Source organism: Staurois parvus, unplaced genomic scaffold (genome assembly GCF_062004578.1).
Source record: "Staurois parvus isolate SC_StPar_1 unplaced genomic scaffold, SC_StPar_1.0 ptg000096l, whole genome shotgun sequence".
Classification (NCBI taxonomy): Eukaryota; Metazoa; Chordata; class Amphibia; order Anura; family Ranidae; genus Staurois; species Staurois parvus.
The window spans coordinates 336606-348940 of record NW_028317892.1 but is presented as its reverse complement, the minus strand read 5'-3'; the positions used below and the strand labels follow the sequence as shown (position 1 = coordinate 348940).

At 39.8% G+C, this 12335-nt stretch overlaps 1 protein-coding gene across 6 annotated transcripts in view; it reads right to left on the bottom strand.

The window, feature by feature from the left end:
* EPS15L1 (epidermal growth factor receptor pathway substrate 15 like 1) overlaps positions 1-12335 on the bottom strand; it is a 252064-nt gene that overhangs the window by 200183 nt on the left and 39546 nt on the right. For all 6 annotated transcript variants that reach the window (XM_089670784.1, XM_089670785.1, XM_089670786.1 and 3 more), the window contains exon 2: positions 6316-6357. In XM_089670784.1, coding sequence (XP_089526910.1) covers positions 6316-6357 — 42 coding nt within the window. The remainder of the gene's footprint in view (positions 1-6315; positions 6358-12335) is intronic.

Here is a 12335-nt window from a genome sequence, read left to right as displayed (position 1 = left end):
CTGCCCACGGTTGACAGGTAGACCACAATCGACGAGCTGCTGACCCCTGGTTTAGAAGCTATGTCTAGTCCGATAGAGAAGCATGAGGTATTTCAAATGTGAGAAAATTCGGGGAAATGGTCTGACCACACTAAGGATCCAATATCAACAACTAGTTTGCATTCTACAACAGACGCACAAAATTTCCGATTTTCTAAAGAAAATTTGTTTGGAATTTGACCAACGTACGGACTGCATTAGAAATTGAGCAGGTAGTATGGTATCACCTGGAATTGAAATGGTTATAACAAGCAAGTGTGTGATCGGTGTGTGTGAGAACTATGTTTAGTGTTTGTCTGGTAGTTCAGCCTCTTTGCATAGGAACAAATCTTGAGTAAGGTTGGGCATACAGTGGTGAAAATAATTATTTGATCCCCTGCAGACATTGTAAGTTTGCCGACTTACAAAGAAATGAAGGGTCTATCTTATCATAGGTGTATTTTAAATGATAGAGACAGAATATCAACCAAAAAACACATACAGTTGTTATAAATTGAGTTGCAGTACAATGAGTAAATAAGTATTTGATCCGCTTTCCAACCAACAATAATTCTAGCTCCCACAGACTGGTTATGTGATACACAGATTAGTCCTGTCAATTTTAAAAGGAGCTCCTAAAAACAACTTGTTATGTGTATAAAAGAAATCTTTCTTCCATTCAAACCTCACCACCATGGGCAAGACCAAAGAGCTGTCAAAGGACGTCAGGAACAAGACTGTTGACCTGCACAGGGCTGGAATGAGCTACAAGACCATCAGCAAGAAACTTAGTGAGAAGGAGACAACTGTTGGAGTGATTAATCGCAAATGGAATACAAAATGACAATAAATCGCCCTTAGTCTGGAGCTCCATGCAAGATTTCGCCTCATGGGGTAAGGATAATCATGAGAAAAGTGAGGGATCAGCGCAGAACTACACGGGATGAGCTTGTGAATGGTCTCAAAGCAGTTAGGACCACAGTCACCAAACAAACCATTGGTAACACAATACGCCGCCATGAACTAAAATCCTACAGCAACCGCAAGGTACTCCTCCTCAAGAAGATACATGTAAGGCTCGTCTGAAGTTTGCCAATGAACATCTAAATGATTCAAAGAAGGATTGAAAGAAAGTGCTGTAGTCAGATGAGACCCAAATTGAGCTCTTTGGTATTAACTTGACACACCGTGTTTGGAGAAAGAAAAATCCTGACTATGACTCTAAGAGCACCGTTGCTACAGTCAAGCATGGAGGTGGAAACATTATGCTTTGGGACTGTTTCTCTAAAGGTGCAGGCTGACTTTGCCGCATTGAGGGGCCAATGGACAGGGGCATGAATTGTAAAAACTTAAATGAGAACCTTCTTCCCTCAGCCAGAACACCAAAGATGGGACGTGGATGGGTCTTCCAGCATGACAATGACCCAAAACATACCACCAAAGTAACAAAGCAGTGACTCAAGAAGAAATACATCTAGGTCATGGAGTGGCCTAGCCAGTCTCCAGACCTTAAATCCTATAGAAAATTTATGGAGGGAGCTGAAACTTTGATTTGACAACCAACAGCCAAGAAACCTTAAGGATTTAGAAAAGATCTGTAAGGAAGTGTGGACCAAAATCCCTCCTCAGATGTGTGAAAACCTGGTAACCAACTACAAGAAATGTCTTACCTCTGTGCTTACCAACAAGGGTTTCTCCACCAAGTACTAAATCCTGTGTTGCTTGGGGATGAAATACTTATTTTACTCACTGAACTGCAACTCAATGTATAACATTTGAATCATGTATTTTTTCTGGATTATTGCTTGATAGTCTCTATCATTTATAATATACCTATGATAAAAAGTTTAGACCCTTAATTTCTTGGTAGGTTAGAAAATCTGATCAAATAATTATTTTCCCCCCTGTACCTCAATTCCAGAAAAAAGGGGGAGGGGGGAATCACAAACTGAGGGGGATTTGAAAGGAGTAGAATGACAAATCAGGAGGAATAATAAAAGGGTGTGCAGGGGTAGTATAGAAATTGCTGGCAAAGAATTGTCAGGTGGGGTGAAGGAAGAAGGAATAAATCAGGGAGGGAGAAGAGGTTGAGGAGAAAGGGTGGCAAAGATGAGCAAGATTCCCATTAAAATTTACATGACAGTGAACTAGGATTAGGATTTCAGGTTTTCTAGAGAAGCACCTAGGATAATCAACATCAGTCACAAAGTGAAGAAACATAGCCAGTGGCATTCATCTGACACAGAAGTGGGGGAGGGAACTAACTATGGGTACACAGCAATGGTGAAATGTCCCGTAGTGGGCAAAATGGTTAATCTCCCAGGACAAGGTATTGTTCAACTAGACAAGGCAGGCCTGTAACCTGGGCAACAAACCACAGCCCAGCCAGCAAATGAACTAAAGATATGACCCAAAGGGTAGTGTCCCAACATTGAAAACAAAATGGCTTACCCAGGCAGGAGAAGGTTGTAATGATTGTGCGCAATAGGGACAAGGAAGTTGTATGCGACAGCCATCTTGTTAAGGTCTCAGCCATTTTGTTTTTCAAGGGCAGTGATCTCCCTCCCTCCTCCTGCAAACTATGGAATTTGTAGCTGTAAGTTTTAAGGAAGTTAAAAAGAGCCTCTTATCTTAACTAAAACACAATAGACGCCAGCGTCCAGACCTACTCAGAGCTGTAAAACATTAATTGAGGTCTGCAGGATGTCTGGTTTCCACAAACCATGAAAACCTCACTGGCCTATCATAAAACCATAATAACTCAGTCAAGCCTGTCACACATGACAAGTAAGGCCATTAAAACTCTAGGAATGCACAGCATGCCATAAAATGTCTATTCCACAACTATTCCACATACAATTCATAGAATTCAACAGGAACAGGACATATTATTATTAGGTATATATTTGAATGGGGAATATCATATCAAATAAATCAAGGTCATACATGACTACCCTAGCACACCCAACAGTCAGCAATAAATATAATTTGGAGCCTTATCTCCCTTGAAGGTAATTATTCAAGTCTCCTTTAAAGCAGAGAAACTTGGCAGAAGGCACTATCTTCCCTACACAAGAGAAAGCAGTCTCCTCCCTCCTGGGTGACAAAGGTACATTGTGTTTGGAATCCCTGGATATGAAATATAATTCTGAATAATATTCTGTCAGTTTCTAGAATACCACCTGTATTGGAAGTTATTAATATTAGTGTAAAACTGTATTTGGGTATTGGTCGGAAACATGGCGGCATCCCAGCACCCATCCCTTAAACTGGACTATTGATCAGATGGTCTCTGGCGTCACCCCTTTGATATAACAGAAAGCTTTCGTTTTAAGATTAACCAAGGAACATCTTAACAGACTTGAGAGCCACGGCAACGTTTTTGCTTGGACAATTGGACTCTGCTAAAACCAAGGACTTTGCGAGTATTCTCCATTTTCACCTCATTTTCTCTGTTGTGTTATTGTTCTCTTTGTAACATCCTTTTCTGTAAATATTTCAATTGCACCATTTTACCTTTTCATTAATAGACCTTATTTTGAAAAGTGTTAAAATTATCCCCATCTCTTGAATAGTGTTACTGATAATAATCCCCTGCATATACCTGTCTGTGGCGACAGTGTGTGTTGCAGACATTTATGCTAAAGTCATAGTGTTATTGCTAAGATTGTGAGTTTCCTCCTTGTCTGTGAAATGGCGGTGGTGGCAATTTAAAGAGTTAATTGCTTAATTAACCCAGTGGCAATCACTATCAGCCTGCTGGCACATAGATTGAGATCCTACGAGAAGGAAAATCTCTGTGCAGGGTGCAGCTGAGGGTGGCATTGTTCTGCAAATGACAGCGCAGTGTGAGATTGGCTGGTCCTTTGTCACGAGTTGGTGAGAAGGGCAGGGGTAGAGCACCACGTTCGACACAAAGGTGTATACAATATTTATGCTAAGAGTAACAGTAAGAGTCTCGCAAATCACCACCTGAGAAAGATTTTCAAAAGGTTAATCCCAGGAGTCTGGAGCTGTTGAAGGGGTACCTGTCAGACAACATTCATAGCCACTCAAGACAGTCCTGGCTAGTGGCCAAACAATTGGAGGAAAAATCAGGAAGGTGTATAGCTTTGAGAAGAACAGGAATGTCTGCCAGGTGTCTGATAGTGTGGGTATTGCCATCTTTCCCAATCAGTAGATAGCAAGGAAAGCCCTAGCAGTAAGGAATACCATGGTCCCGCAAGAGGTTGACCAGAAGTTTCAGGGCGCTCCGTTGATCGAACGTGTGTCCTAGATAGATCAGGAAACAAAGTTATAGAAGCCCCATCAAAATCAATTGGGCCTAACTCTCTGGTTTCACGTATTATATCTTCCTTGGTCCAAAAGAAATAGACCCAGCAAAGGACAGCCCACGGTCTCGCAGTTTCAGTGCTTTTGGGCCCAGCGTTCTATTTACCTGGTCTACCTCTAGTTCCATAGAGTCAGAAGTACCAAGAAGTTTAACACCTGTGGCTTCAGGCAGGCCCCAGGTCTGTATGCTATTGGGCTTGCTGCAGTTTTCAAGGTCATGGAACAAAAACGGGTATGTTTATAAACCTCCTCGGTGTATATTTGCTTTCCTTGTGCTTCGAGAGACTCCAATAGGTCAGGCAGGACTTCTCTTTTCGAGCAGGTGACCTGCATTTCCACTTTGAGAGAGTGGATCTCGGATCTGTAGTTGGTTTGGAGATGCCAGATGTAAGCCTCCATTTTGGTCCTAGTTGAAAAGGCCTAAATATATTCCCTCCAGTCCCAGTCACCGAGGAATAGAGGAGTTGAAATTGGGGGGCAGGGGTGTGGAGGAAAGTTAGCTTGTTCCAGAGGCAGAACGGGACTAGGTATCATTGAGAAAGATCTCGCTGAAGATGTGGTGGGGTAGCCATCTTGGATGGAGTGTGTGATGGCCTGGTCTGTTCTTCTGGGGCAAAAAAAAAACCCCTAAATGTCTAACTGAGGTGTCCTCCTGGAAGTGCCAGGGAGATGGGTAGATGAACTGCAGCTCTTATGATCCACATAGAGCTGGGGAGAAGAGTTCTGGATGCCAAAGATAGTGAATTTTCCCTGGGTCTCTTTCTTTAGCAAAGTTCGTAAGAGCAACAAAAGTTTATGTTCAGTTTTACAGAAAGCATTAGCATAATTAATACATTTTACTTTAACTTCCATTTGAGTTTTTGCCCTTACAGGAAACAAGTACAGAAAGAAATATGTAGACTTCCTTCATTCTCATCTTTATTTACAAGTATGAGATCTGTAACCTGGTAGGTTAATAATTCCAAGAGGACAAAACAAAGCTTTATTCTCTTTAAAACACAAGAAAATCAGGGGCTACCTTGTCAATATGTTGGTTTCCTAGCTTCTATGTTGACCCACTAACTTAAATACTCTTGCCATTGACTCAAAAAAAAAAAAAGCATGCAGATCTGGAAAGAAATCCTTAACTGGATGCTTGTGCTTAGTTTGGTGACATAGTATTACAGGAAAAATTACAGTCTGCATGATAGCCAGGGAACTGTCATTTTACATGTACACTTGTTCCTGATCATTGACTCACTGTATTGAAATCAGGATCAGGATAATGCCCATAAAGCCAGAATCACGGCTCCCAATTTCAAGATTTGCAAGTTTATTTTGAAGCCATTCCAGTAAAAACTTTAAGCTAAAGTTAGGAAGAATTAGATTGTCAAAATGCAAAAATGTTTTCTCCATCCCTCTGAAAACATTACTTTCAGGTTTTTAAATGCTGTGTCCCCCAAGGAGGGGATTTCTCTTCTCTTCCTGTTTTGTCTGACATTTTTCAACTAGACAATAAGAGAGAAGAATGCTTGTGAAGAGTAAGGGGGAAAGGGCAGTGTAAAAAAAAAACCTTGAGAGGTTTCAAACCTTCCTCACATTACTGGGCACTATTTCTTTTCCTGCCTGTGACATGTTGGGGAAAGAAGTTCCATTCACTTCCTGTTCCTTATGACACATCAACCCTTCCCTACTCCCACCAAAACTGAAAAACAAAACACTTTGGCTAGAGTTGAGCTTTAACGTTTGCCAATCACCCTTCTCATCTATTTTGTGGCATATATAAGCATTTTAAAACTATTTAGGATAGAATAATAAGTATTAGGAAGATAATAATATTTCTGTTTCAGTGGTGAATAACTCATGTACCATGTGATGCAATTATGATTTGAGAATTATCCGAACATCATTCTCAGTACTTTTGAATCATGGGGTTGAGGAAGTGGTCATTCACAATCATGCTTTAAAACATTGCAACACACTTACTTGCTTGTAATATGTTTCATATAACGGATTACCACTGGAGAGCTGCAGAGGAATGAAAAAACAAGAAAAATACATAAGTATCAAAAAGGGATAAAGGCTATTTAAAGTAAATGAAAACTGGAGTTTTTCTTTCTTTTTTTTTTTATGAACCTGTAGCAAAAAATACACATATATCTCATGCCTCAGGATTTATTGTAGGTATTAAACAGTGATTAGGTAAGCACAAAGTTCATTATCTTCATGTTTCTGGCAGTATTTGCATAACATACAAAAAATTATGACAGGATCACAGATGTTTCCTCAAGATAAGATGATCCTAGTAAAATCCAGACCACCACTCTACCAGTGCCTTCAGTGGCAAATTATCTGCAGTACTGTTGAACTGCAGCATGCGTGAATCGCAATAACTTACAAAAAGCAATCAGATTTTACCCATGAAAAATTCAACTAAGGATGAAATGAAGGTTTCTTTACATTACACATTAAAACTGCTCCATATGTGCCACATATGCAGTCTAGCATTAAAACTATGGTATTAAGTTACTTAAAAGACAAAATTACCTAAATTCAGAAAGAAACACATTTAAATAATGTAAAGAACTCACACACTAAAAATGCAGCAAATACATATAAACCTTCACTTTACAGAACAGGCCTCTGGGATTGTCCTAAACTGAATTATCTAAACCCAAAAAACAATATATTGCAACTTACAGGTCCTTAGCGCGGTGGCAACCTTAGTTTTCAATTTTCACGCTTCATTTGCTTTATTTTCAGATAGCAGCTCAAAAAAAGTGAGAAAGACCATGTATTTCTGACAAAATCAACAGGTATTTCCTGTATCTGCATAAAATGTTGAGCTTGAAAAAAGTAAAAAACTAAGGCAGTCAGCACACCTAAATACTGAATGCTGCAATAAATTGCATTTTTGTTCTTGAGTTTAGTTATTTTTTTAATACTTAAAAAAAATGTTGTATGTAGATAAATATACATGTATGTTGGTGTATACATGCATTGCCGGGTAGCGGGCGCGTGCACGCCATACCCGCGGCCTCGGCTGTCAATCACCGGGTCCTGGCTGGTGATTACTCGCCGGCACCTGATGATTGAGGAGCATTACCAACGGAGGGAGAGAACTGTATGTAAACAATACAGTTCTCTCCCGTCAGCTCCTGCACAGCCAAGCAAAGCAGTGCGCTTACAGTTGAATGCACCAACACAGCACACAATAAAACAGCACACAGTTTATCCTTTGATCACCCCACGATAACCTCTTCCTGCCCAGTGCCATTAGTGCAGTATCAGTGGTTTGTTTTTTTTAGCACTGATCACTGTATTGGTGTCACTGGGGATGTCAGTGACACCAAGTCAGTTCCCTCCCAGTGTCAGAATGCCTGCCGCAGTCCCGCTATAAGTCGCTGATCGCCGCCATTACTAAGAAAAATTAAAAAACAATCCCATTATATATACACCACTATTTGTAAATGCTATAAAACTTTCACGTAAACCATTTCATTTACACGCATTGGGATTTTTTTTAGCAAAGACATGTAGCAGAATACATTTTGGAGTAAATTTATGACGAAATTTGATTTTTTTACTGGACATGTTTAATAGCAAAATGTCAAAAATATTGTTTTTTTTTTCTCAAAATTGTCAGTCTTTTTTTTTATAGCGCAAAAAATAAAAACACACAGGCGATCAAATACCACTGAAAGAAAGCTCTATTCGTGGGAAAAAAATATTGTAAATTGAATTTGGGTGAAGCATTGCATAACTGCACAATTGATAAAGTATATATGCACCCCTCAGCTGCAGCTCACCTATGCACTCTGTCTGCAACTTACCTGTCAATTTACCTCTGCTACACCTGACTGCAGCTCACCTTTGCACATCCCCCTCCCCCTCCACTGCCCTCATATGGTTAGCTATCTTTGCAAAATACAGCTGTCAGCAGCAGGTCCCTCTCTATAGTAACTCCAGTTTTGGGTCCTATCTTCCCACACAATGCACCAAGTGCACTTACCAGTCAGGTGTAGCAGAAGAAAATTGACAGGTAAGTTGCAGACAGGGTGCATAGGTGAGCTGCAGCTGAGGGGTGCAGAGGTAAGCTGAGTTGCAACCCACCTCTGTAGCCCCTGGCCACAGCTTGCCACTGCACCCCCCCAGCCACAGCTCACCTCTGTATCCCCTGTCCACAACTTACCCCTGCACCCTGTCTGTGGCTCATCTCTGCACCTTTTCTGAAACTCACCTGTCAATTCACCTCTGCAACACCTGACTGCAGCTCACAGCTGTCATCAGCCGGCCCTCTCTATAATAACCCTCATCCACAACTTCCTGCAGCTCACTTCTGCACCCCCTGTCCACACCTGTACATTAAATAAGACCTACCCCGTGTGTTTTGTTAAGCCAAAAAAAATATAAGAGTGTCTTATCTTTGGGGAAACACGGTATATACACTATATATATATATATATATATATATATATATATATATATATATATATATATATATATATATAACAATCAATCCTGATGTACTGACGGCCAATCTCATTTCTTGAGGCCCGAAACCGCCAGGAGAGTACAAATACCTCCCAAATGACCCATTGTTGAAAAATAGACAGTCCAAGGTATTTAGTAAGAAGCATGTCAAGATTTTTGAAGTTGTAATTTTTTTGTCACAATGTTTTTGAAAATGAATTAAAAAAAAAAAAATTCACAAGTTTTTTTTTTTTTACATAATGTTACCAGTCCAGTGCAGAGTTATCATATAACTGGTGTGGCGGTGATCAGGGATACTGACTGGCGACTATGTAAATAAATATCTTTTTTCAATTGTTTCTAGTATTGTTTTCTTTTTTTACATTTTTTTCAACACACTGTAACCAGAGCAATAGGATGTTACCACAGTAACATTGTACTACTCTGGGCAAGTGATTTATTTATTTTTTTACACATTATGATTGCTTATTCCAATGTATTTCATTGATATTAGCAACCATTTTTACTGAATGAAACTGATTCAGTCTTTTGTTGTGATTAGCTGTGATCCAAAGTTCATCACATAGTACAAATGGGTTGTGATTGGCCTTGTCTGTACCATGTGACTGATCACAGCTACTGACACAATTGTATACAATGGATATAATGAAAGGCAGCCATTCATTGTATACAATTGTCATGTGATCTGCTGTGATTGGTCCTGTGGACACAGCTGGTGACAGATCACTCTGAGTGGCCAAGCGGAAAATTAAAAAAAATTTTTTTTAACATACTGTCACCAGTGCAGTACAGTGTCATCATATGATTGATGTGGCAGTGATCAGGTGATCGCGATATTGACTGCTGAAAGTAAACAAAAAAATTAAAATAAAATAAATAAATGACACTGTACTACTCTGGGGGGATTTTTTTTTTTTACGCGATTATTGTTTATATTATTATTACACAGGATTTATATAGAGCCAACAGTCTGCCTTTATACGGTGATGATCACCATATAAGCAATAGTTATAAATGGGTTAACCCTCTAGGTCTGTTTACAAACCAGAGCAAGACCTGCCTTTAGATATGATGTGCTTGATAACTCAAAATAAGAATACAACCAAAAGCAGGGAAATGTTCTAGGCATTGAAAGGGTTTTCTGTAAAAAAAAATTAGGCCCCTGTCACACGGGCAGACTCTGCCAGACAGATCCCCCACTGGGCAGGCTTATGTAGCGAGGACACATCCTACTATTCTCTATGGGCGATCGGATATAAACAGAGTATCTGCTAGACAGATGGGGAACAAATCACCATCCATCTGTCTGTTTTTAGTGGATTGTATGCAGACGGGTGTCCAAATACATCCACCGCTCTACAGAGGGCAATGGATGGTCCGATCGGGTCCACTCGAAAAACAGACAGGTGTACCCAATCAGTCCGTCCGTGTGAAAGGGGCCTTATGCAGGCCATAGTTGGGTCGAAAATCGGCCAATTTTTCAGCCGAAAATAAAATCGGCCGATTTTCGGATCGTTAGTGGGCTATTTGTTCGGCAGTTTTTCTGTATTTTGGCCGTTTTTTTTAAATCGGGAAAGTTGGAAAAAAATCGGCCGATTTTGCAGATCGGCCGATTTTCGCGGCAATAACGGGCTAATCGGCCGATTTTTTGCCGATAAAAAATCTGCGCATGAGCAGTGACCTGCAAGAGGAAGACAAAAAGAAGAAAAAGAAGAGGAAGAAGAAGAGGATGAAGATGATGACGAAAAAGAAGAGGATGAAGATGATGATGAAGAAGAAGAGGATGATGACGAAGAAGAAGAAGAGGATGATGATGACGAAGAAGAAGAAGAGGATGATGATGACGAAGAAGAAGAGGATGATGATGACGAAGAAGAGGAGGATGATGATGACGAAGAAGAGGATGATGATGACGAAGAAGAAGAGGATGATGATGACGAAGAAGAAGAGGATGATGATGACGAAGAAGAAGAGGATGATGATGACGATGACGATGAAGAAGAGGAGGAGGAGGAGGAGGAAGAAGAAGTAGTAGAAGAGGATGATGATGATGATGAAGAAGTAGAAGAAGAGGATGATGATGACGAAGAAGAAGAAGAGGATGATGATGAAGAAAAAGAAGAAGAAGAAGAGGAGGAGGATGATGATGAAGAGGAGGAGGAGGATGAAGAAGAAGAGGATGATGATGATGAAGAAGTAGAAGAAGAAGAAGAGGATGATGATGATGATGAAGAAGTAGAAGCAGAAGAAGAGGATGATGATGATGAAGTATAAGAAGATGAAGAAGAAGAGGATGATGATGATGAAGTATAAGAAGATGAAGAAGAAGAGGATGATGATGAAGAAGTAGAAGAAGAGGATGATGATGATGAAGAAAAAGAAGAGGATGATGATGATGATGATGATGAAGAAAAAGAAGAGGATGATGATGAAGTAGAAGAAGAAGAGGATGATGATGATGATGATGATGAAGAAGTAGAAGAAGAGGATGATGATGATGAAGAAAAAGAAGAAGAGGATGATGATGAAGAAGAAAAAGAAGAAGAGGATGATGATGAAGAAGTAGAAGAAGAGGATGATGAAGAAGTAGAAGAAGAAGAGGATGATGATGATGATGATGATGAAGAAGTAGAAGAAGAGGATGATGATGAAGAAGTAGAAGAAGAAGAGGATGATGATGAAGAAGTAGAAGAAGAAGAGGATGATGATGAAGAAGAAGGATGAAAAATAAAAGGCATTCCAGTCCGGCAAAAACTGTCTCTGCAGACAGCTCTGCTATTTCTTTGACAGTTCCTTGACATTTACAGAGGTTGCAACATTGTATCTATTTGTTTCCGAATAAAAACATCTGTATCCTAAATGGAAACAAATAGATACAATGTTGCAACCTCCGTAAATGTCAAGGAACTGTCAGAGAACTGTCAGAAATAGCGGAGCTCTCTGCAAGGACACTTTTGCCGGCTGTAGACGGGATGAAAATCGGCCGATTTTTTTTACCATTGATGGTAACGGCGGCCGCTTGAACAACCGATTTTTCGTTTTTTAAAAGAAAAATCGGCCGATTTTCGACCCATCTATGGCCTGCATTAGTGAAATTCCCAACCAGAGATCACATTCCAGAAACGGTAATGCAAAAGGGAATCAACTGCTGTTGAGGATGAAAAAAATGTGGGTTCTAGTGGATACCAAAGTCTGGTTTAAGTTCCTATATAAACACAAAGGTTTTTCATTTAAAAAGGAATTACTATTGCTAAAAAGGAGTATTTTGTAAGAAAATAATTTAACTACTTGCACTCCTGAGGATTTACCCCTCTTAATGACCAGGCCTCTTTTTGCTACTCGGTGCTGCACTAATTCAACTGATAATTGCACGGTCATAAAATGCTGCACCCAAATGAAATTTACGTCCTTTTTTTCACACAAATAGAGCTTTCTTTTGGTGGCATTTGATCACCTGTGCACTTTTTATTTTTTCACGCTATAAACAAAAAAAGACCGAAAATTTTGAAGAA